At 31.9% G+C, this 25266-nt stretch overlaps 2 protein-coding genes across 2 annotated transcripts; one reads left to right on the plus strand and one right to left on the minus strand.

Annotated features, from left to right (window-relative positions):
- Nucleotides 1–14743: 14743 nt before the first annotated feature.
- Nucleotides 14744–16184, minus strand: LOC128185457 (uncharacterized). Its single transcript, XM_052855048.1, has 4 exons — nucleotides 16146–16184; nucleotides 15794–16010; nucleotides 15396–15515; nucleotides 14744–15011 (listed from the first exon to the last, which is right to left on the minus strand). Exons 1-4 carry the CDS (start codon nucleotides 16182–16184, stop codon nucleotides 14956–14958), a joined length of 432 nt encoding a protein of 143 aa, XP_052711008.1. The 3' UTR covers nucleotides 14744–14955.
- A 202-nt stretch (nucleotides 16185–16386) lies between these two features.
- Nucleotides 16387–21386, plus strand: LOC128182968 (uncharacterized). Its single transcript, XM_052851748.1, has 6 exons — nucleotides 16387–17142; nucleotides 17652–17832; nucleotides 18136–18233; nucleotides 18536–19338; nucleotides 19462–19804; nucleotides 19954–21386. Exons 1-6 carry the CDS (start codon nucleotides 16761–16763, stop codon nucleotides 20730–20732), a joined length of 2586 nt encoding a protein of 861 aa, XP_052707708.1. The 5' UTR covers nucleotides 16387–16760; the 3' UTR covers nucleotides 20733–21386.
- The last annotated feature ends 3880 nt before the right edge of the window (nucleotides 21387–25266 follow it).

A 25266-nucleotide genomic window follows, 5' to 3' on the forward strand; every position in this document is an offset into this window, starting at 1 on the left:
TCTTCGGTTAAATTTTGTGACATTTTTAATGTTTTTCTTCGTCTGAATACATATTTTTTCAATAAACATGTATGCGGCAGTGATACAATACAAATTATCTAGTTTTACATATTTTAATAGATATTTTTATGTGTCTATAAGTGTAAGACTTTTTGAATAAACATTTGATACTTTTTAAAGCTCCCGGTGTTTCTTTATTGCATTTCAGCTTATATACTCTTCATTTATTTTCAAAGGTTTCTAAAAAAAAAAAAGCTTATAGCTTGACATGGAGTTGACAATCTTCGTACATCAACGACCCTACACATGATGAAACTGTGTTCATTCAGTCAATTAAAATGTGACTAAAAGGTTACTGAAATGTGACTGAATGGCATAGCTCTGCCATTCAGTCTCCTTTCCAGACCTTTCAGTTAACATTCAGTTGACTGAAATTTCATGAGTTTCATCCTGTGCTATTAACGAACTTAAAGATGATCTCATATTTTAACACTATGCATGTATATCAGCATTTGTTGGTTATCATGTGAAATTGTTTTAATATAAATAAACTGTAACAAAGTAATAATTAAAGGTAAAATTCGTTCTTTTTCTGACAAAATCATTTTCTTTATTTTATGTAAATGTCTGAAAACCGATTTACAATAATAAGAAAATAAACATCATATTTACGATATCACAATTACCTTTCATTGAGTTATGACCTGTTTAAAATACTCAATATAAAGTACATATCATTTTAGCAAGAACCAAGAAATTTAGACATTTTCGGTTCCGATAGTTCAGATAAGATCGTGACTTATACGTTTGCTGCAGAGGGGCATGATCCATTAAAGGCACTGGCTAAGAAAATTGTATATTTTCAAAACGCGACATGTAATTGTTCGTGTCATCCATTTAATATTTTTTTCTAAAAATAAGCTCCTTGGATACAGAGTAGAATTATCATTACCACGATAAAAGACGTGTAATTGAAATAATTCCGGTTTTTGTGGTTATCAATCATAGATTGCTTAATTCATCAGACACGGAACGTTTAGAGGGAGACTTATCCGAAAACCAAAACACTTGATAGCAAAACAAAAAAACAATTAAAACACCGCTTTCCCAGTTTCCCAATCCTTGAGGTTGGAGAGTAACGAAGTACTTATAACTTAAGTTTGCTAATTTGTGATGGATGTGTGTGTAGTGATGTACCTAAAACTTGATTTTGTTAATTTTCATATAATCGTTGTATCAGTTAAAAAGGAAGCTAGCCTTTCTTATATTCAATTTTAGGACTTGTAAATTTTAATATAAAAAACAGGTGTTGAGGAAAAATACCAAAAAATGTTTGTGAGAAATAGATGGGACAGGAAGGAAATACCGCTGCAGATTCCTTCTCGTTCTTCATTTTCCTGTTTCATCTATAATTAAATCTACTCCAACTTATAAAATTTAAAAGAAGACACAACAAAATAAAAAGTTTCCTCTTTCGTCATTAGCTTGTTTTTCTGTATAAAAAATAGGTATATGCCAGACAGGGGTCAAAGCATAATTGAATTTCAAACTCTTCATACTAGCTTTTCTCTATTTGATTGTCATATCATAGCATTTTTGTTTGACGGAAGAAAATTTAACTCTTGGTTTCTATAATGCACTTTGGGCAAATTTTAGAGCCCATTTCTGACCCCCCAAGTTACTTCTACTATATATCGGGAAACTAATGTTAAAGTTCATCTATTACAAGCTATTTTGTTCTTAAAGCGATTTTAAAAAACACCCAACTCTTATTTCATTGTAACCTTATTATTTTTCCCCTTAAAGAAAGACGGACACAAAGAAAACAGACAGACAAACAGACACATGTCAAACGGTATTCAGAGTAGCTAACTTGAACATTCAGCTCCGATTAATTTTAAAATGTGCGTACGTGAAATGGAAGTAAAAATTGATCAACAGGAAAGTTGTAAGTATGTTTTAATTTCAAGTACATAAACACTACACAAATCCCACTTTGAGTTAAAACTAAATACAAACAATTTAAAAGGAAGGAAATACCGCTGCAGATTCCTTCTCGTTCTTCATTTTCCTGTTTCATCTATAATTAAATCTACTCCAACTTATAAAATTTAAAAGAAGACACAACAAAATAAAAAGTTTCCTCTTTCGTCATTAGATTGTTTTTCTGTATAAAAAATAGGTATATGCCAGACAGGGGTCAAAGCATAATTGAATTTCAAACTCTTCATACTAGCTTTTCTCTATTTGATTGTCATATCATAGCATTTTTGTTTGACGGAAGAAAATCTAACTCTTGTTTTCTATAATGAACTTTGGGCAAATTTTAGAGCCTCTTACTGACCCCCCAATTACTTTTACTATATATCAGGAAACTAATGTTAATGTTCATCTATTACGAGCTAGTTTGTTCTAAAAACGATTTAAAAAAAAACACCCGCCTCTTATTTCATTGTTACCTTATTATTATTCCCCTTGAAGAAAGACGGACACAAAGAAAACAGACAGACAAACAGACAGACACCTGTCAAAGGGTATCCAGAGTAGCTAACCTGAACTTTCAGCTACGATAAATTTAAAACGTTTGTGTGCGTGCGTGCGTGAGATGTAATTAAAAATTGATCAACAGGAAAGTTGTAAATATGTTTTAATTTCAAGTACATAAACACTACGCAAATCACAATTAGATTTAAAACTAACGACATATATTACATCATATATTTGTGTCTGGCATTGTCAAACAAAATAGGTCTATTTGTATATATATGTTCTCTTTTGAATATGCTTCTCGCTTACTCTCGAAGTACAATGCCATATATCTGAACAAGTTCAGCATAGTTTGACCGTTCTGAAAGAAAAACAGATATAACTAGACCTGTTTTTGTCTCCAACAAAAAGTAAGGGCTTTTCGATAACCCCATTGTCCCTTTTTAATTAAATGTTTAAAAAAAAAAATTATTCTTTAATTTATTTCCAAGTGTTCTAAACGCCTTGGTATCCCCAGTTGCTTAGATAGGAACTTACGAGTAGTGCAATGTGAAAAGAAAGATAACTCCAGAATTAAACAGATAGCTACACTTCTAATTTCCAAAGGAATATTTTCAAAAAATCATATCGAAGGAAGTATGCATTCCACGGACACAAAACTTGGTATGCCTATAGTATTTATTCTCTACATTCTTACAGCAAAGCGAGATAACTCTTACTAAAAAACATTTTGAAATATAAACAAATGATGATCTTTGGGCCTTCCTAACCCCTATAAGGACTCAAAAAGTGGCCCCTCGGACCATAATTTTAAGATTAAACTCTTCATTTTGAACAATAAACTGAAAAGATTTTTAAAATCAAAAGAGAAATAAAAAAGTTACAGCTAAAGGGCTGTTTTGTACGTTGGCCCTTGCAGATCCCTATTTTTTTTAAATTGTGTACCCAAAAACTTTTCCGGTCTGCGCATTGTGTGTATTATTATACATCTAAAATATTGTAATGTTAACTTGTAAACTTTTTGAGAAAACGAACGACGCGTGATTTTAGTTTAACATTGAAACTCCCATAGACAATTTTTCATAGGCTCATAAAACCGGAAGTACTCAATATATTTTATTCAAACTTGGTATATATCTTGAATACTTCTATTTGAACAATGCCTCGGCATCTTATAAAATTCCTAAGGTTTTTTAAAAATATATTTCTGTTTCATCCCCCCTTATCTCAAGTTTGAACCATAATATCTCAAAAACGGTAAGAGATAGAGAAATGGCTACGCTTATGATTTTGTACATCATGACAAGATACATCTAATTCTTAAACTTGAATGCTCTAACTATAAAAATAATAAAGATATTGTGCATCAATGAATTTTTAGTATTTTCCTTGTCAAAACCGGATGTGCCGGAACCGGAAGTCCAAAACCTTACATACGCGTGTCACTTAGAGATGCTTTAAGACTATTGTATAATTGTTTCAAAATTCTTTTGCGTTTTCAAAAAATCGCTGACGGAAATACTGTCGAGCATAAGAATAATAATAAGAAACAGAAGAATAACAATAGGTCTTTTCGACCGAAAGTCGAAAAGCCCTAATTACACTTTTTGACAAAATAGTGATTGTTAGTTTTAATCAAATATATTTATTCCATGTATGAAATCAGACTTCTGTTATAAAAGCGGAATTGAACATTTCAACAGTTTAATCTGGTCGGTTTTATGCAACATATAAAATAAAATCATCTTTCCGAAAGACATATTTTCATCATTTTTAAAATTAACAACTTCATACTTAGATTTGGATGATAAAATTTAAGTAAATCTTTACTATTTCAATTTCAATGTTCACAATTCACACATGTGCCCATGTATATCAAAAAATTTGTTTTTCCTAAAGCTTTACAAACAATTGATATGGACGAAAATACCGTTGCAGATTCCTTCTCGTTCTTCATTCTCCTGTTTCATTATGTAAGCCAATAAACCACAACACATTGGCCTGCATGTATGAAAAGTCCTTTCGTCGGAGATGGTCGTGATCGCCCAAACTAAAAATAGTAAACAACGTTTTTTATTATTTTTTTTTAAAATGAAACAAAGTGTTTTTCTTTTGTCTAAACAATGCCATCTCATGATCATCAAGATTCATCAAGTTTTACTTTTTTACAATATAAAATTAACCTCTGTTTATGACAATTATTCTAAAAAGATAAGCTCTTTCATCGATAATTCTGAAAATCTTCTTTTGTTTTGAAAAAAAACTTTTACCTTTGGCCAATGTAGTTTTTTTTTCCACACTCTGTGCATTCTACGAAATTCTCTTCAGCATTGAATATACATCCAGATGACGCGAGTCGGACGGCAAATATCTTCTCTATGATAACATTATTCGACAGTGCGGAGAATGTCGCCAATCGTTCTATGCCTTTGCTGTCAGTGTAAGCACTCGGAGACAGAGTTTTAATTGTTCTGCTTGTCTTGTTATCCTGTAAATAATTTTATTATAGTTTTTTCATTATTCAAATTACTTGCATTTTCATCATAATATGCGGGTTTTATATAACTGTTATCAAATTCTTAAGACTTCTAAATTTCATATAATTAATAAAAATATTCTTACCGCAATAACTACAGACCAGTCAGTCGTAGGAAAAGCCATTATTTGCTTAGACTTAAATCATCCCGAAACTGTTGTTATATAAATGAAATTTGACTCCAACCAGCTTTCCGGCCACTTAGGGTTTTTTGTATTAAATAACATTTTCAATCAAAGACAGTTGTCAGGATATGAGTCAAGTGTTGCACAATTGATCGGAAATTATTATGCACAAAACCATGTATATTAATATTAAACTTTCTGATTTTGAACAACCTATTGGGGAAAAGATATTTTTATGTTCTTGATGATAGAGATTTCTGTCCGTTTTTAAAGGGATGTAATCATAATTGGGTTTCATAAAAGAAATAAAGGAGAAAATAATCGGTTGATGTAAATGTATCTCTATTAAAGATTATATCTAAAATCATAATTTTCTTTAGTTTTTTTCGTTGCCGTCTTGCATTAATTTTTGTGACAGTTTAAATCCCTTTCTTTCTTTGTACATATTTTTTTCCTTAAAAATGTATGTGGTAGTTGCATCATTTAAACTACATGTATGCTGTTTTACATCAGGCATTTTTCCTCTGTATGAAAGTGAAAGACTATTTAAGTGAACATTTGATAATATTTCATGCTCCCGATGTTTCCTTAATGCAAATCAGCTTATATCCTCTTTATTGTTTTTTTAATTTTTATTTTTTTTTTTTGGGGGGGGGGGGGGTAAAGGTTTCTTTAAGACTGAAAGCTTGACATGTAGTTGGTAATCTTTGTAAATCAAGGACCCCTTTAACTAAGTTGACCTCATACTTTAATAGCATATGTATCACCATTTGTTGATTATTTTATGAAATCGTATAAATGTAAATAAACTGTAACAAAGTAATAATAAAAATTGAAATTCGTTCTTTTTCTTACAATATCATTTCTTTACTTTTCTGTAATTGCCGGAAAACTGATTTAACATAGTTTGAAAAAAATCATGTAATCACCTTTCCTTGAGTTAAGACCTGTTTTAAATACTCAATAAAAAGTAACTAGCATTTTAGCAGGTAATTTAGAAAAAGGTTTGGAGAGACTGTCTTAAGAAGACAGTATGACATGTCCGAAAACATTTATATGGAAAGCCATAGGGAATCCCCATGCCATGTAGTACATTGCCATTGTAATACAATCTTGGGCGTTCATGTTTACAACCTTGGCCAAGTTAGGAATTGTAATTTGACCTTGCCATGATTTTAAACCCCGGCCCTCTAATCATAATCCCCAATGGCTTCCCATATATTCCAGTAATGTTCCAAGCTCTAAGATATTTTTTCTAAACAACATGCTTCTTCAAGTTATTCCATTTTTAAAAAGGGTTTAAGCGTAGTTTACAATTCAAGATTTGAATTCATGCCAACAAAAATGAGTTGTCATAAATAAAGGCTTACGCGTGGTTCACAATATCACCATGCAAACATAGATTTTACGGTGTTACCATCCAGGAGGAAGAATGTGTTTAAAGAAAAATGCAGGAACAGGTTCCAAATGGTTCAGAGATAATCGTGACAAATTATACGTATGCTGCAGAAGGTCATACTGTATTAAAGGCACTGACCAAGAAAACTGTACACTTTTAAAACGCAACATGCATTTAGCGGGGGTGTTAAAGAAGCATATGGAATCTGAGTTACATGTTATTCCGTGAAATCACAATTCTTAGTTATTATGTACATATTTAAATATCTAAGCAAACAAAACGTAGACCAAAGACAAATAAAAAATACTGAAGACAATTTTTTTTTCAGAAATTAGTTTGTATTACGTAGATTTACACATTGATGACGTCATGACTAAAAGTTGAATGTCGTGTGAATTTGACCGGAAAGCATTGTAAACATATTCAAAATATAACTAATCTAAGAACTCTAATAAAGTATTGGGGTGTGATTTATTGAGAATTGAACATAAGAATACTGGGAGAGATGTTAGTTTTATCAATCATTCACTAAAAGGTATGTAAATTTACTTTTATTTCTCGGCCGGGCTTTCCTCTGTCGTTGTTTACGATAAAAAATTCGGCTAGAACAACACTATCCCGTATATATATTGAACTTGAAATTTTATACATATCGTTAGTTTGATCAATGCTTAAATTGAAAAATGCTGCTTGAATCCCATGTTGTGTGTTGTTTTGATGCAACATACCGTTTTCCGTGCAAACTATAAAAGTTGGGAAGGTTTTACGAGAGCTGAATGAATAAATAATTAAGAAGAACATAGAATTTTACCAGCATTTTGATTAAAATGAGATGCTTTGCCTTCACTTGGTATGTTTATTTTATTTTGGAACCCGCGGGGTAGTTTTGATCTATCTCATTTTATGCTAAGGAATGTAAGTAGGATATTTATAGTTGTCACGTGATAATGCACCAATGTGGCAGTAAAGTACTACCCGATTTTATTGCACTGACATCTATTTTAAAGGACAATACCAAGTTTTTGATCTTATTCAAAATAGTTATTTAATTTCTCGATTTTGAATAATAACAGTCAAAATAAGACGCTAATTTGCCCATATGCTTCCTTAACACCCCCGCATTGTTTTTTGTTGATTTACAAACAATATGCTGTATGGATACCGATTAGGATCATCAAAATCAACGAGAAAAGACGTGTAATTGAAATAATTCAGGTTTTTATGGTTATCATCAGACACGTAACGTGGGGGGGGGGGGGGGGGGGGCTTATCCAAAAACCGAACAACTGATAAGCAAACTAAAACAAAGAAAAAAAATTAAAAATACCACTTTTCCACATAAGTCCGAGTACTATCCTGTAAGGATGGAGATCTATGAAGTACCTTAAACATTATTTTGCTCATCTGTGATGGGCTTGTGTGTGAAGTGATGTTTATTTCAAATATTCATCATATGTGTTACATACATTTGACAATTTTATTTAGTTCCAGCCCCACAATGTATCAGTCAGTTCAATTAGGCGTCTTAAACATAAATAGGAAACCACCATCTTTTCGCCTAGTTTACTTAATATTAGATTGGAACATCAAACAGTTAATCCCTTTTAGAGATATATCATTCGCTTTAATTTTTTTTTACTTCATAACACAAAAATTTATAAAAAGGAATTTCTGTCCACTGTAAGTTATAGTTGAATAATTTATCGAGTGTATTATAGACACCAAAGAGGGTGTTGACAAGTTCTGAATAAAGAGTCACTGGTGCACAAAGTCGACGACGCACTCCTGGTTCTAGTGTATCTTGAGTAAAACTCAAGCGCTTCAAGAGCACCACTTATATATTATGGTGATTTGTCACTTCACTTCCCTTCAGCAAACAAACCACGAATGTGACAAGTTAAACTAATCTGGTGACTTATCTTGAGATCTCACTTACGAATCGAGTGTATCTTACGTAGAACACTCTAAATAAACTTTTTTTTAATAAAACCATCTGCATGCAAGACATCACCAGCTAAGTATATCAACAACAATAAAAAAGTGACCTTTTAAATAAACAACAATAAAAACAGCCAACTTTTAAATAAACAACAATAAAAACATCAATAAATCATTTATTGAAATCAACAAATATTAATTCACAGAAATAATGCATGATACAATAAAGGACACAAGAACCCCAATAATCGAAAATTTAGTTCAAATGACTCCCCGAACTCTCTAATTAGACTCAAAAGCAAGTGGAAGTCTAGAATAATCCCTAAATGTGTCATAAACTTTCTTTCATAACTGACACCGCAAATCACCCATCCAAGATATACCAATTATCCTATTGATCCTAGCATATCAACTGAATGATTGCCGACTTCGCTAACCAACACCTTCCATAATTTCTTCTGGAGAAGTTGTGTTATTTGCCATCAGGAAATAAAACAAAGTACTGAAGTACTGACGGAAGTTGATTTTATTGATTATTATATATTTCAAAATCAAGCACATGTTATTTTGCTCGGCAAGTAGTTTATAAAATATGTTTGAATTACGCACACTTTTTTAACATGAATTTTGGACTTTTCTGACAAGAATTTTGAGAAAACTCTTTATAATCATGTTGTGTAATATTTAAATATAGAACTGATTCATCAAACTATGTATCGGTAATCGAAATATTTCAAAAATTGATCCATGCAATAATGAACTCTAGTCTCGTTCAACCAGATGCTCAAATGTCTCCGTTAATCTCCAACAAGCAAGGGATACTCTCTGCAAACACCAGGTCGCGTGATAGCTTGATGAAGCAACCTCTAAATATAGACTGACTCTCTGCTTGTCGGGGATTTATGGAGACAGCCGATGGTTGAACGAGACTATATTGAACTCTGGCGTAGGAATACATACGACTGCAAAAAATATCTAAATTGTTCGTACTATTTAAAATCTGACTATTTTTAAGGTATTCATAAAGTTTCATTGAAAAAATACTTCAGCGTACATTACATCGAATTTATCGATTATTTTCAAGAGCAAAGTCTTGTCAGCAATAATGACTTTGAAAAAGTTTTTGATACAGTTGAGTGGTATTACTTAGAAAAAGTTCTTAGTATATTTGGGTTTGGAAATAGTTTTAAGTCATGGGTCAAAATTTTATATACTGATATTTCTAGCTGTATAATTAATGATGGATACACCTCAAATTTTTTCAATTTAAGTAGAGGAGTAAGACAAGGCTGCCCTCTATCACCATACTTATTCGTATTATGTGTAGAAATTTTAGCAATAGCAATAAGACAAAATAAAAACATAAGAGGTATCAAAATAGGTGAAACTGAATTTAAAATCAGTCAACTTGCTGATGATACAACTTGTTTTCTTAGTGATGAAGAGTCAGGTTATGAAGTTCTCAACATTATGCAAAGGTTTTATAAATTATCTGGACTAAAAATAAATTTGAATAAAACAGAAGCAATCTGGATAGGATCAAAAAGAAATTATAAACCAGGCACTCTGCCAGTAAAATGGTCCAGAGGGGAATTTTTCTCCTTAGGTGTTTGGTTCAATAGTGAAAATGAAAATAACGCTGTCGACAAAAATTTAAAAACCAAATTAGAGGATTTAAAAGTAACCCTTAATCTCTGGAAAATGCGTAATCTATCACTTTTAGGGAAAATTTTAATTGTGAAAACATTAGCATTGTCAAAACTTGTATTCCTAGCCTCTGTCATTCCAATACCAGAAAACATAATTAATGTAGTACAAAAAGAAATAAATAAATTTATATGGAATTCGGAGATCCCTAAAATAAAATATACTATTAGCTGTCAAAAGTTAGCTGATGGTGGACTAAAAGCTCCAAAGTTTGAAATTCAAGTTAAATCACTTCAAATAAATTGGATCAAAAGATTTTTTAGTGAGAGTGATGCAAAATGGAAAAAATTAATAAATGCTTTTTTTAGTAAAATAGAAATTACTGATCTTCTCTTAACAAGATGTAGCCTGCCAAGTTTTCCAGCAAAGTTACCTACCTTTTATTATAATATAATTACTTCATGGAAAATATTTAGAAATTGTATGAATGAAATCAGTATAAACCCACCCATTTTTACAGAATGCTTGTGGTTTAACAATTTTATATGCATCGACAATAAATCAATCTTTTTTTCTGAATGGTATAAAAATGGTATAATGTTTTTTAAAGATATTATTAACAATGATGGTTCTTTCTTAACCTTAGATGAGTTTTACGAAAAATTTAAATTTAAACCCTCTTTTCTTCAATACAACAGTCTTCTTTCCTCTATCCCAAATAACTGGAAAAAACATGTCAAAGACAAAACACATCCTCCCCATAGCGAAGGGAATATAATGCACTCCTTGTCTGTTCAAGGAAAACTTATACCATTAAGTGAATTAAAATGTAAAGATGCATATTGGATTTTAATTAACAGTTGTAAGGAAATTACTCTCTGTATTCAAAAATGGTCAGCAATATTTGAAGTAGAAATTCCAGTCTCTGATTATAAAAAGATATTTAATTTACCTTTTCAGTGTTGCACACAAACTAACGCACAATCTTTTCAGCTCAAAATATTACACAGAATCATAGTACACAACAAGTCGCTTTTTAATATGAAATTGATTCCAAGTCCGAACTGTAACACAGACAACTGTAATGAAATTGACATTAAACATCATAGATATTTCCAATGTAAAAGCATACAAATTTTCTGGAAAGATCTAATTTATTGGTGGCAACAACATATAGAAAATGTCAATCACTTAACAATGCAAGATGTCATATTTGGTATTTACAAAGTAAAAAATGTTCCACTAAATTATTGTATTTTACTTGGAAAATGCTTTATACATCTAATTCATTCAAAATCTCCTGGCAAACAAATTGAGTTCATTGCTTTTAAAAATTTTCTAAGAAACAAACTTCATGCGAAAGAAAATTATCTTTGTTCGAAGAATCAAATGCTCATTTTTTACGAATTATGGCAGCCAATATTAGTTAACTTATAAACTGTAGTCTTTCAGTATTATATGGATTGTCTTGATTGTTTGAAGATTGCTAATCAATGCTTTCTACCATGTTAAAAACTAAGATGCATGTATATTTTAGATCCATGTTAATATTTTAGCTCCATGTCCAAAGTACTCGTATATTGATCTGTTTCCATGCTATTTATCATTTATTCTATTGTGAAACGTTTTGAATTATGTTCTAAAAATATATGTACCATAATTGTTGAGCCAATAAAATATCCACTCACAAAAAAAAAATACAAAAAAAAAATAAAAAAAAAAAAAATAATGATTTATTCTTAGGTCCAAACGCAGTGTTTCAGTTTGATAGAGTAACTGTATAGGAGAGTTGATTAAAATCAACTCCCAAAAAATGCTTGACGTCGCAAATAAATATATCTATTTTCAACACTAAGATTCTTTTTTGTCAACTGATCATTGAAGTACAAACTCAACTTTTTCAGTGTGTTCAGAAAAATAGGCTTGGTCTGTTTCGTAGATACATGTACATGCGCATTGCTTGTTCTAATTTTACTGCATCAACATACCTCCTTAAGAGAACACAATCTGCTGGATTACATCTTCTAAATATCTTGTATTATCCCAAGGTTCTACCCTGCCTACTTCAAAAAACATTGCTTTAAATTGTGCAATGTTAGAAGAGATTGTCCCTGCTGCTGAACACAATGGAAAAATATGACTCAGAACTTGCAAGAAAAGGACAAGAAAAATCATGAACTATACCCATGTACCCTCTACGCTAACCCTACATGTACCCCATCACCACCACCGTCGTGCTCTCTTTCTCGGATTTTACAATTGATGTTATCCATTAGATTTTGTATTATCGTTTACAAAATACACCCTCACCCATTATTATACCATCTCTGGTTACGAGTGGTTTTTTTAAAGTGAAGAGAATGTTTGATTGCTTGCTTTTATATACATTTAGCGTTTAGCCCGTCTTGATTGAGGATCGTTAAATGTAATAATTCATACACAAATAGTGAACTATGTAGAAGATTTTATTAAGCTTTATTAACTCCAGAAAAGTTTTAACGTAATGTTTTGTCAGACCGTTGTCCAATCTGTTCTAAGTTTGGCAGAGTTAAGACTGCCGCTCTCGTGACTTGAATGAAAAAGAGAAGAGATAGAGAAAGTTGTGTAAAGTATAGGTGATGTTAATGAAGAAATTATCATTAGTTATAAACTGACAAACAAATTAATTAAGATCTATATATTACATGTATTCCTATATTGTTGCAACTTCTAAGCAATTTAAAGAGAGGTTGTTATAATTCCTTTGGTCGTCGACAACAGTGTCTTCATACATGTACATGTATAGAGATGACGTAACTAACCAACCAAGTTGCCTGGAATCCGAGAATACGGGTTTTAAATATTTTAAAATGCAAACAGATGATCAGTTATACATTGATATATACTAAATACTAAAACGGAAAAGCAACATTAGCGAGCTCGAGAGCTTAATAAAATTATAAAACAATATCGGACACATTCATTCATAGGTTAAGAAGGTTTCACATTAAGAAATCATGACGAAAGTATTTTATATAACGTTAAATAACTACCTTTGTTTAATACCAAAAATATTCAGCATACTATGATTAGAATTTTACCAGTAATACTTGTAAAAATGACTCTGACAAATTCATGCAATCTTGGATGTTTGACATTACTTCATCCCATTATCTATACAAGGATATCGTTCTTCCCGGTAAAAGAAATTTCAAAAAACTTCAAAGACTTAAGTAACATAAATTATAGCATAAACTAGACCTCGATTTGTCATTTTATAGCTACTGCTAGATTATTTTCTCATCTGTGTCATCTATTATTTACTCCATCAACTCTCTCTCTCTCTCTCTCTCTCTCTCTCTTGTCACGTGGTGTCGAACTCTGCCTCCTACGATCTGAATGGACAAATATCAGTCAAAACAATAGGTTGAAACTTTTCTGGAGTTAAGCCTATTAAAAGTTTATGCGTCGTTCGCTATAATAGCTTTCCAATTAGCTTCCATGACTAAGCAAATTAATACAATGGGAGCATGTACCAAATACGCTATCTTTTATAAAATAAATTTAAGTTTTGCTGCTATTCTTAAAGTCATAAATAAAACTTACAGATTTAAGAAACAATTAAGTCTTTTTCTTTGATCTAGTGCAGGTAGATATATATATATATCACTTGAAATTAAATTATTCCATAAATTCAAAGGAATGTACAAAAATAAAATAATTTTATGTTAACCTGAAAGCAAAAGATTTTATATAAATTACATTTGCTATATAACGATTAAAAAACAAAGGTATTTTTGTCATGTTTAACCATATGAAAGTACGTGCATTAGGAAAGGATAAAGCTATTTTTGTATACCCATGTAATATGTTGTATTACTTATGTGACAGCTATATAAATTATCATTTAGATCGAATGTTTAAAAGGAAACATTTTGCAATAACATACACACTTGGCAAGTAATTACGTAATGTACAGTAGTAGGACACAGGAAATATACTCTTTTCAAGATAAATGAAATCGCCCAAGTGATTGTATTGGCTTATCCCGCTTTGGCGATTAAGTTCCTCCAGTTAATATTCCAGCTATGTTAATATGTACTTGATTTAATCCAAACTGATATGCTTTTTGTTAATATTGATAACTAACACCAATTAACACTTATATTTTACTGTAATAGACAATGTGTAACAACTAAATGCTATGACACTCCCGTCCTTTCCACCGTTAAAATATGGCTGATCAATTTTTAAATCAGAATTACACACGTGCTTGGTGAACGTCCAAATGACTTGAAAACTCTTGATCACTGATGCTTATTACATCTTATTAACATTTTCCTCAATTGCGAATATAAATGTTGACTCATTAAAAATGTATTGGTTAATTTTTTAAAGAAAAAAATGACATTGCTAGCTTCCATTGCCGGCATTGTTCCGGAAAATGCAACTTTCAAACTTCATGATGTCAGGCAATCACCCTTCAAAATGTGTTGATCTAAATTGACAATCGTATGAATTATAAATAAGTTTTTAAAAATCGCATACAAGCTTTCATTTACAAATTTATTTACAAATCATAAGCTTATATTATATTACAGCTGCAAAATAATTTTACTTCATCTATTACAATGTAAATTTGGGTTGTAAAGAACAACCTCATCACCACTTCTACAATGATAAAAAAAAATGAAAATCAAGAATATTCCGAGTTTAGTTAATGTTTGTACATCACTCATAAATAATATAGCTTGGTAAACTTATTATGACCTGTAAACAAATGGTTGGGCTTTTACCCAACACACTCTGACCTCAACAAATTAGTTATACCAATTGTCTCTCGCTTACTGTCGAGGCACAATGCCATATCTCTCAACAAGTTCAGAATAGCTCAGCTGGTCTGAAAAAAAAAATACTTCTTGACTAAGAGTTTATTGGTAGTTTTAATCTTATAATTATCTTTATGAAATAAGACTACTCTCTACAGAGAGGAATTAAAACATTCTGTTTACTCTTAAAACAGTTAAACCTGGTCGGTTTAATGCTACATGTAAAGCAAATCAAATTTTGAAATACATATTTTCATTATATTTATTTGAACTTAATTAAATATAATACATCAACTTTTCATTTCATACATAGATTGGGATGGTATAAATTAAGTAAATGTTAAGAATATTGCGTCGATACATAAATGGCATGACTCGATTCATACTTGTACCCATGTTAATCATAAAATTTGTTGTTCGTAATGTTTTACAGACAATTTATAAGTAGATAATACCGTTGCGGATTCTTTCTCGTTCTTCCCTCTCCTGTTTCATGTTGTAGGCAGATAATCCACAACACATTGGCCTGCATGTATGAAAGGCCCTAACGTCGAAAAGGGTCGTGATCGCCCAAACTAAAAAAAGGGTTTTTTTATTTTCATTTCAAAAATTTTACAAAGTGTTTTTTTTTTCTTTTTTCTAAACAATAATATCTGATGATTAATAAGAATCATAAAGTTCTGCTTTTTAGTTTTTCTTAAGACTGTGAAATTAATCTCTGTTGATGATATTTTTTTCTAAAAAGATAAGCTCTCCCATCTTTAATTCTTAAAAAAACTAAAAAAAAAACTTTATACTTATACTGTACTTAAAAAAATTAGGTATTTTTTCTATTTTTTCAAAAAACTCTTACCCTTTGCTAACGCAGTTATTTTTCCACACTCTGTGCATTCTACGAAATTCTGTTCTGCATTAAATATACATCCAGATGACGCGAGTCGAACGGCATATATCCTCTCTATGATAACATAATTCGACAGTGCAGAGAATGTCGCCAATCGTTCTATGCCTTTGCTGTCAGTGTAAGCACACAGAGGCAGAGTTTTGATTGTTCTGCCTGTCTTGTCACCCTATAAATAGTTTATGTGATAGTTTTTTCATTATTCATTTTACTTGCATTAGCATTATAATATGCGGGTTTTATATAACTGTTATCAAATTCTTCAGACTTCTAAATTTCGTATGATAAATTAAAGCACCCTTACCGTAATTTCTCTTGCCCATGCAGTCATTGACAAAGCCATATTTTGCTTTTACTCAAATCATCCCAAAATATCTGTTGTATAAATGGCAATCGCGTCCTTCATCTTAGGTTTATTTCCGTCAATACTTTTCTAATATATGACTGTACGCAAGATACGAGTGGAGTCCTTCACTTTTTAAAAGTTGCTCAAAAAGTACTTTAAAAGGCAGAAGTCAGGATACTTCAAAACTCGGAGGTTAATGTAGCTCGCGGGTTTGCTGACGTCACAATAGAATTCTTTAAAAGAGCACCGTGTATACAATGTACAGCTATATGTAGATAACGAACATAACTAGTAAAATTATAGAGGCTTAGTATATTAAACTGAAACATATATTAGTTGCTATATATACAAACATATATTTTAATGTAAATAAAATAAATTACGGTATATTGCACTGAATTATGATTTAATTTACGATAGAAAATGCAAGTGTAACTTTGAACTAAAATGCTGGTGTTTCTACCGTTTCTGAAAAATAATTACATTTTAAATTGTTTTAACGGAATATTAAAATTACGTCATCTTTTTAATAAAATTGCGTCATAATTGACAAACCGTCAAAGCCTTTTTGCAATGAAGTTCAAAGGAAGATTCGTTTCTACAAAAAAACTAGTGAGTCTCAATAATTTGGTTGTAAAGAAAAGTGCCACGAATGAAAATACGACTGAAGAAGATCATGCACCTGCAACAACCTGCATGGAAGAGAGTTGGGAGGTAGGAAGGCGAGTTGTCGAATTGAAATTGCTCGCAGAGGGATTAAAAGAATGTATTTTCTGCAAGGAACCATTAAGTCTCATTTCATGCATCGGTGAGAAAAAATACGGATTGGCATCTATTCTTTATGTATCATGTCAAAAGTGCGGCACTACGAATTCCGTACCCACAGGAAAACGCCACAGCACAAGCGGCAAAGGACCAGCCCGTTGCTTTGACATCAACACAAAAATGGCAGCAGGTGTGTAAAATATAAAAGAATGTGTAATTTGAAAAATATAATAAGTTCAATCTATAAACATATCAAATTCTATTTAAAAAAGTAATTAACAGCGATATCCACATGGGTTATTTCTACGATTCGTAAGGATTGCGTGTCGGTAATCAATGCGTTATTTCTCCATTCTTTTTTCATCAATATTTTTTACTCGATACAATGTATATCGTCATAATCGTATAATACATGTACTTCTTAATGGTTATGATTACCGGTTCTAAAATTAAAAAAAAATAAGCAACATTATGTCCGACTTCTTGAAATTCTCAATGTTGCTGCTTTTTTATTCATTCTTTTCATTAATATCAGGACACTTTTCCCGTAAACTCATAATATCATAATTCATTTTTTTTGGGGGGGTGGGGGTTGGGGGGTGGGGGGGGGGGGGGGTATGGTTACATATACTTTGTATGAATTGCAAAGAATGTCAACCTCTTGATAAAATCAGAATAACATGTACTTATTTTTCACAGCTATGATAAACGCTGGAATTGGTGATCAACAGGTCAATAATATATTGGCAGAACTGAATCTTCCCACGATCCATCACAAAACTTTGAAAGAAAGAGAAAGGGAGATAGGCCATATAATTGAGGACGTTGCCGAGAAATCTTGTAATTCTGCCATACAAGCAGAAATTTCGTGCTCAGAAAGGTATGAATATACAGAGAGAGAGAGAGAGAGAGAGAGAGAGAGAGAGAGAGAGAGAGAGAGAGAGAGAGAGAGAGAGAGAGAGAGCTTCCATTTTCTTTCAGACATTTTATGTCAATGTCATAAAATATTTGAATCGGTGAAATAAAAAAAAAACACTATGATGTAGAACTACGTCATATTAAATGTTATGTCTGCTATACCTCCTAAATGATTTTCAGGAGTTCAACATCAAAAAATTCGCGAAAAAAGTTATTAATTTGGTATTATTGATTTTTTCAATGGAATATGTTTTTATGATATTAGTGGTGACGCTCCAAGTTCTTCAAGTGCCGGCATAGATGTCTCTAGCGACGGTGGATGGCAAAAGAGGGGAACAGGGCGAAGTTACAATAGTTTGTCAGGTAAAAACTAAAGAAAACAGTACTGAAAAATAAATGTACCCATACATATGAATAATTTACAAAACCATATTGTATTTCCGTATCTTTATATCTGTTTCTTTCTCCCCCTGTCTATCTATCTATCTATCTATCTATCTATCTATCTATCTATCTATCTATCTATCTATCTATCTATCTATCTATTTATCTATCTATCTATCTATCTATCTATCTGTTTGTCTGTCTGTCCGTCCGTCTGTCTGTCTCTCCCTCAGTGTATTTTAAAATCAATATTTAAATTTGTACTTCATCATTTGTAACAGGGCATGTAACTGTTCTGGGGAAGAACACCAAGAAGTGTCTCTCTTTCGGCGTTGCCTGCAAGACATGTCGAAAATGTAAAAATCGCAGCTCTACAAACGTAAAAAAAACGTCCAAAAAAGCCCATCATTGTAGAACAAATTGGAGCGGGTCTGCTAAAGGTATGGAACCTTTCCTGACTGTGAAATGCCTAAAATCACTGAAAGACAAGGGGTTAGATGTGAAAACTCTGATCATGGACGATGATACGACAACATTTGTTAGGGCTAAAAATGCTGTATCGGACCAGCTAAAAAAGTGCAGCGACAAAAGTCACATATTGCGAAATTTTAACAACTCTCTCTACAAGGTCAGAGATGTCCACAAAAACCTATCCATTGCCAACATAAATTACTTCAAGAAATGCTTCAGTTACGCCATTGCACAAAATAAAGGCAATGAGGAAGGAATTCGCCAAACTTTATTAGCGACTGTCCCCCATGCTTTTGGTGACCACAGCGGATGTAATGAGGCATGGTGTGGCTACATTAAAAATCCAGACACCTATCGACACAAGAGTTTTAACTTTGGCCGAAATTTACAGGGAGAAATGCTCAAAGAGTCCTTATATGAAGTATTCAGCAAATATGCGGGAAATGCGGGGAAACTCTCAAACCTCGGCTCTTCCAACGGAAATGAAAACTTAAATCAGATGATTGCCAAGAAAGCACCTAAATCTCAACACTATTCTGGATCGGATAGCCTTTCATTTCGAATTGCTGCAGCCATAGCCCAGAAGAATGAAGGACACGGCTTTATTGTAGAGGTAATACCAAACGCGTTTGCAATAAACATAAGTATATAAAAGACTAACAGATTCCATATTTTGAATCCGTTTTATAAAATGCAAATTTTAATACATGTATTTGTATAATTAAATTGTTTAAAGGTCAACAAGGCCAGCTGCCTGTCACCTGGAAAACGGACAACCACGAGAGCAGGATACCTTGACCGTAAAAGAGCTCGGCAACAGACACGACAAAGTTTACGGCAGGCAAAACTAGATCGGCTGCGTCTAAAAGAAGATCGACAGTCTTCATTTATGTTGTCGGAACTACACGAAGGCACAACTTACGAAACTAGTGTAGATTTTGCTGTTTCCTCCGAGAGACAAGAGGAACTAATAGCAGAAATCCCATCAACACCATCAAGTTCAAGAAAGCTGAAACCTGTGGCTGCTCAAGTGTCCGATTCTACACTCATTGTGGCAGATCTGGAGACTACGGAATTCTGTAAGTAATTTTCACTTATGCAGTTATATTGAACCTGCAATGTAGTAAAACAAATCGCATTTAATAATCTCTTCGGTTCAAAATGTGAACTATTACAATGTTTTGTTAGAACATCGATATTTATTAGCAATGAAATATTTTCATTTTAGCCACAAGTAGCAGTATTATTCAGATAGCTGCAGCTCCTCTCCATTCAGACGAAAGTTTCAATAGATTCGTGCAACCTTCTAACGGTTTTATTCCTCCAACGATCCAAAAACTAACAGGGATAGAGATGCACGGGCTGCAAATGTATTATGAGTTGACCCCAGTTTCGTCATGTGGAGAGAGACAAGCTCTAGTAGAGTTTGCTGCGTGGCTGAACAAGTTTTCTTCCCCTTTGATTGTAGCACACAATGCACAATTCGATGCACGTATTTTAGTATCCTGCTTTTCAAGACATGGTCTGATAGATTTAGTGAAAAAAGTCGTCGGTTTCTCAGACACTGTGAAATTGTTCAAGAAAGTTTATCCCGATCAGCAGTCATATAAACTTCAAGATTTAGTTAAGTCGTTTGCACCAGATTTTGAATCTTCAAATGCACACAATGCTGAACATGGTGTTTCAATGTTGAAAAACTTAGTAACGAACAAACCAAATATGGAGGAGTCACTCCGCGATGCAGTTTTTTCTACAGAGTACGTCATTGCAAACAACGAAAAACTATCAAATAAGAACAGAAACATTGGAAGTTTTACTGACTTAATAACCTCAAACATTCTGACAAAGAGTCAAAGTTCTACGCTGGCAGCATATGGTTTGCAGTCAAACCATTTGAAATTCGCGCTGCAAAGAGGCGGAAGAGAAGGTCTTCTTACCGTACTGAAGGGAAAACTGAAATCTTTCAACTCTGTAATAGACAAGGTCATTGCTTTCTATAACGTATGAGAGGCCATTTTTGTTATGCTGTTATATTTTAGGCGACATTTGAAATCATGTATGCACTACTATTTTTTTATTGAAAATTTGATTCTGTTTGTTAAAGATTAAAATTTATTTGTAAATGATTGAATACTGTTTAAAACATGTCCTCCAGGTAAGATTTTGCATTAAATTTAATTCCCTTTTACTAGAGTTACTGTTTTATGGAGGTCAATAAATTTAAAATATCACTTCCAAGTGCTATGGAAAATAAAAGTTCTATTCTATATGTTGTCATTCAACGGCTTTTAAATCTGAACAAAACCAACAAATTTAAATTTAATAAATGCATGATTTAATTTGATATTCTTGTCGAACAACGCCCTTTTTCGGCACACAGATGCACGAAACTGATGACGTCGCGCTAACATGGTGTAACGTCGCGATGAAAATGTAACGTTATGTGAAAATTTCAAATCTTTAAAGTTTTTTTGCGAAAAATTGGCTGAGAACACATATTGATTTTTTTGTATCGATTAATTCCAAATCAATCATCGCAATTATTGTGCCGAGTAAAATAAAATTCGTCTGATTTGTTTTAAAGTTATGAGTATGGTTTTGGAATATGGTTACTGGCGAAAATGTAAATATTGCTATATATTTCATTGAAATGGTGTTAACAAACATTATAATTAGGCTGACGAATTAAATAAAAATTTCAGGAATAAACCTTTGAAACCAACTGATTCGACAGGCAAATTTTTAGGGAAGGTTGTCTCACAAGCAGTAAACCCGCGAGCTACCTTAAGATGCTTTAAACCGCACTTATTATTATATTGATATGAAGCTATCTCAGTTTCATAAGCCTATTGTATTACAGGATGTTGCTATTTAGTAAACGCATACCAATTCTTGATTATTTGACATGTACTGATAGTAAAAGCAGGTGATTGATTTATTTTGCTACGAACAATATTGTACTGACATCATTATGATTATTTTGTGCAGTTCGTACTTTATTTAAGGTTGCTGAAGGATTCGATATATCAATTAACTGGTTAGATCTGGATCATACAAATTTCAGTTCTGTCCGTTTGTATAGAGTTATCAATCACAATCGGTTTCTTACAAATAAGGAAGAAAACAATCGGTTGATGTAAATAGATCAATATTAGAGATCCTATTCCTAATTATATCATTAGTACGTTTTCACCGTCTTCGGTTAAATTTTGTGACAAATTCAATCTTTTTCTTTGTCTGAATACATATTTTTTCAGTAAACATGTTTACGGCAGTGACACAATACCAATGATGTAGTTTTACATATTTTAATACAAATTTTAATGTGTCTGTAAATGTAAGACTATTTGAATAAACATTTGATACTTTTTTAGTTTCTCGGTGTTTCCTTATTGCATTTCAACTTATATCTTCTTCATTTATTTTCAAAAGTCTCTAAAAGAACTTAAAGCTTGACATGGAGTTGGCAATCTTTGTAAATCAATACCCTACACATGATGAAACTGTGTTCATTCAAATGTGACTAAAAGGTTACTGAAATGTGACTGAATGGCATAGCTCTGCCATTCAGTCTCCTTTCCAGACCTTTCAGTTAACATTCAGTTGACTGAAATTTCATGAGTTTCATCCTGTGCTATTAACTAACTTAAAGATGATCTCATATTTTAACACTATGCATGTATATCAGCATTTGTTGGTTATCATGTGAAATTGTTTTAATGTAAATAAACTGTAACAAAGTAATAATTAAAAGTAAAATTCGTTCTTTTTCTGACAAAATCATTTTCTTTATTTTATGTAAATGTCTGAAAACCGATTTACAATAATAAGAAAATAAACATCATATTTACGATATCACAATTACCTTTCATTGAGTTATTACCTGTTTAAAACACTCAATATAAAGTGGGTGGATGGGTGTGTGTGTGCGTGAAGTGATGTACCTAAAATTTAATTTTGCTAATTTTCATATAATCTGTGTATCAGTTAAAAAGGAAGGCAGCGTCTCTTACATTTAATTTATAGACTTATAAATTTTAATTTTAAAAAAAACAGGTGCTAAGGAAAAATACAAAAAAAAAGTTTGCAAGCAGAGCAAAAGAGGGGACATCGCCTTCCCCCAGATGAAATGTGTCTGTGAACAATATGGGTCTTTAAAAACTCGTTACAAAAATATGATTTTTGTCAACCAAATTTTTCCATAAATATAATACATAAGCATTTCCAAGAGAAACACTTTATTAATTTTGCCCAACTTCGAGCTTTGTTGCTACAAGTAATTTACCCAATACAAGTAACTGAATTAAATATCTTCCAATGAGTCCAAGTGCATTTACGATGAAAAAGAACAACAGATTGCGTTAAAGGTCGTTTATTCAATGAACCCAATTTGTATTGTTTAAATTGAAAACAATAAATTAAAGAAGAAAAAATCATTAAATAAATGACAAAACAATTTGCAAAGGTGGGGTTAAAAACCGCCGACTCACAATAATTCAAATACTCAATGAAAGCCAGAATAAATGACAAATTACTTTTCAAAGGTCGGGTTAAAAACCGCCAACTCACAATAACTCAAATACTCAATGAAAGTTAGAGCAACATTTGACTATGATATAATGTGCGTGCATGTGTAAAGGGTGTAGGTGGGTGGGTAAAACAAAGTTCATGGACAAATTTACATCCAGCAGTAAAATCAGAGAAAATAAGAATGAGAGAATTTACATGTGCCAGGTTCTGATAAGACAATAATTTATTACAAAAGATGATTGGATGCTGGACATGTTAATTGATCTATTACGTTTAACAATCTTGAAACCTACCCCCCCCCCCCCCCCAGTGACCCGGCTGTGCACAGATGCAAATTACCATCTGTAACATGACAAAGTATTTTGATCATGGTTGTTAATGAGCATCACCCTTACATGCACACAAACATTATTTTACAAGCTTGACTTACAAAGAGATATTAATAAAACACACACAAGTATATTATTACAAACTTTGTTGCCAAAAATGATTTTATTTACAATATGATTAGTTTTTTCAACCAAATTTTTTCATGAATATAATACATAAGCATTTCCAAGAGAAACACTTTATTAATTTTGCCCAAGTTACAAAATTTTTATTGGCGATTTCATTATAGAGTGTAAATTAACTATGATACACTTCATACAAGTTTGTTCCATTTTAATGCCTTCATACAAGTTGTTTTACTCGTATAATTCTTTAGTCCATTATTATTCATAGTTAGTTCCTGTTCCACATAGTATTAGTCATTTCAATTGGACATTTTAATCATAAGCAGGAAATCGTCTTTCCGCTTAGTTTACCTAATATAATATAGGGACACCAAACAGTAAATCATTTTAAAGAAGTATTCGTTTTAATGTTCTTTACTTCATAAAACCCAAATTTTAAATAGGGTCGGTTGTCCACTGTAAGTTACACTTCAATAACATATTATCGAGTGAATCATGGAAACAATGCACAATTCCACAGTTACCTCATTCTTATACATGTACATGTTTGAATACACTGTTGTCGGAGCCCAAAGAAATTTTCACAATCGTTCCTTAAAACGCTTTAAATTTACACCAATGAAGGACATACATGTAATATATAGATCTTAATTAATTTGTTTGCCAGTTTATAACTAATGATGATTTCTTCATCGGCATCACCTATAATTTACTCAAATCAATCTCTCTCTCTTTCTCTCTCATTGAAGTCATGAGCGGCAATGTCTTAACTCCGCCCAGCTACGATCTTATTTGGCCAAGGTCTGCCAAAACATTATGTAAAAACTTGTCTAAAGTTAATGTCAATCAAACTCTTCTACATAGTTCGCTATAAAACATTTTTGCATAAATATTGTAAACAAAAACAGCAGTATTTTGTGTACGCACGACCTCTATGATACCTCTATAGCATAGATAATTGAAAAGCAATTATATTTTGTAATGATTTTTCGTGAAAATAATATTAGCTATTTTTTACAATTTTTACTTCTACTACGAAACTGTTGTAGATACAATATCGTAATTGCAACAGATGTTTTACATACAAGTGCTATAGAAACGCAATACTGACTTGTTTAACCTAACATTGCATTCTTTTTATGCGTTGCTGAGGTTTAAATCAATTCATAGCTGTTCAATGAGATGTGGTTGAAGCAACAAGAGAAAAAGTTGTTTACTCAAAGTGCATGGCAAGTACATTCTATTTATATTATAAGTAGGTAAATGTTAAATATTTCAATTAAATAAAAAACAGTTTAGCGAAGATTACTATTCCTTAATATTATACGTAGAGTATAAGATAGATAGTCTTGGCCATTTTTAGGCTATGTTTTCCTACCAACATTTAGCGTAATCAGTTGATTTCTGCATTAAGATTACTTGAAAAGTTGCTAAGGTTACAACGGAATATATTTTACTCTATTTAACCATACTTGTAAAATTTGGAATTTGTTTTATTTTCATTTTTATTCTGTTTGTCATACTTTGCTTTAAATTTGTTACACTTGTAGCAAATG

This window comes from Crassostrea angulata, chromosome 5, assembly GCF_025612915.1.
Source record: "Crassostrea angulata isolate pt1a10 chromosome 5, ASM2561291v2, whole genome shotgun sequence".
Taxonomy (NCBI): domain Eukaryota; kingdom Metazoa; phylum Mollusca; class Bivalvia; order Ostreida; family Ostreidae; genus Magallana; species Magallana angulata.

Excerpts from the sequence above, each read along its gene's own strand:
- LOC128185457 (XM_052855048.1), bottom strand. The coding sequence starts at position 16,184 with ATGGCTTTGTCAATGACTGCATGGGCAAGAGAAATTACG. Across the intron at positions 16,011-16,145 it reads CATGGGCAAGAGAAATTACG|GGTGACAAGACAGGCAGAAC; the intron begins GTAAGGGTGCTT and ends AACTATTTATAG. Across the intron at positions 15,516-15,793 it reads AATAACTGCGTTAGCAAAGG|TTTGGGCGATCACGACCCTT; the intron begins GTAAGAGTTTTT and ends CCCTTTTTTTAG.
- LOC128182968 (XM_052851748.1), top strand. The coding sequence starts at position 16,761 with ATGAAGTTCAAAGGAAGATTCGTTTCTACAAAAAAACTAGTGAGTCTC. Across the intron at positions 17,143-17,651 it reads CAACACAAAAATGGCAGCAG|CTATGATAAACGCTGGAATT; the intron begins GTGTGTAAAATA and ends TATTTTTCACAG. Across the intron at positions 19,805-19,953 it reads TCTGGAGACTACGGAATTCT|CCACAAGTAGCAGTATTATT; the intron begins GTAAGTAATTTT and ends TTTTCATTTTAG.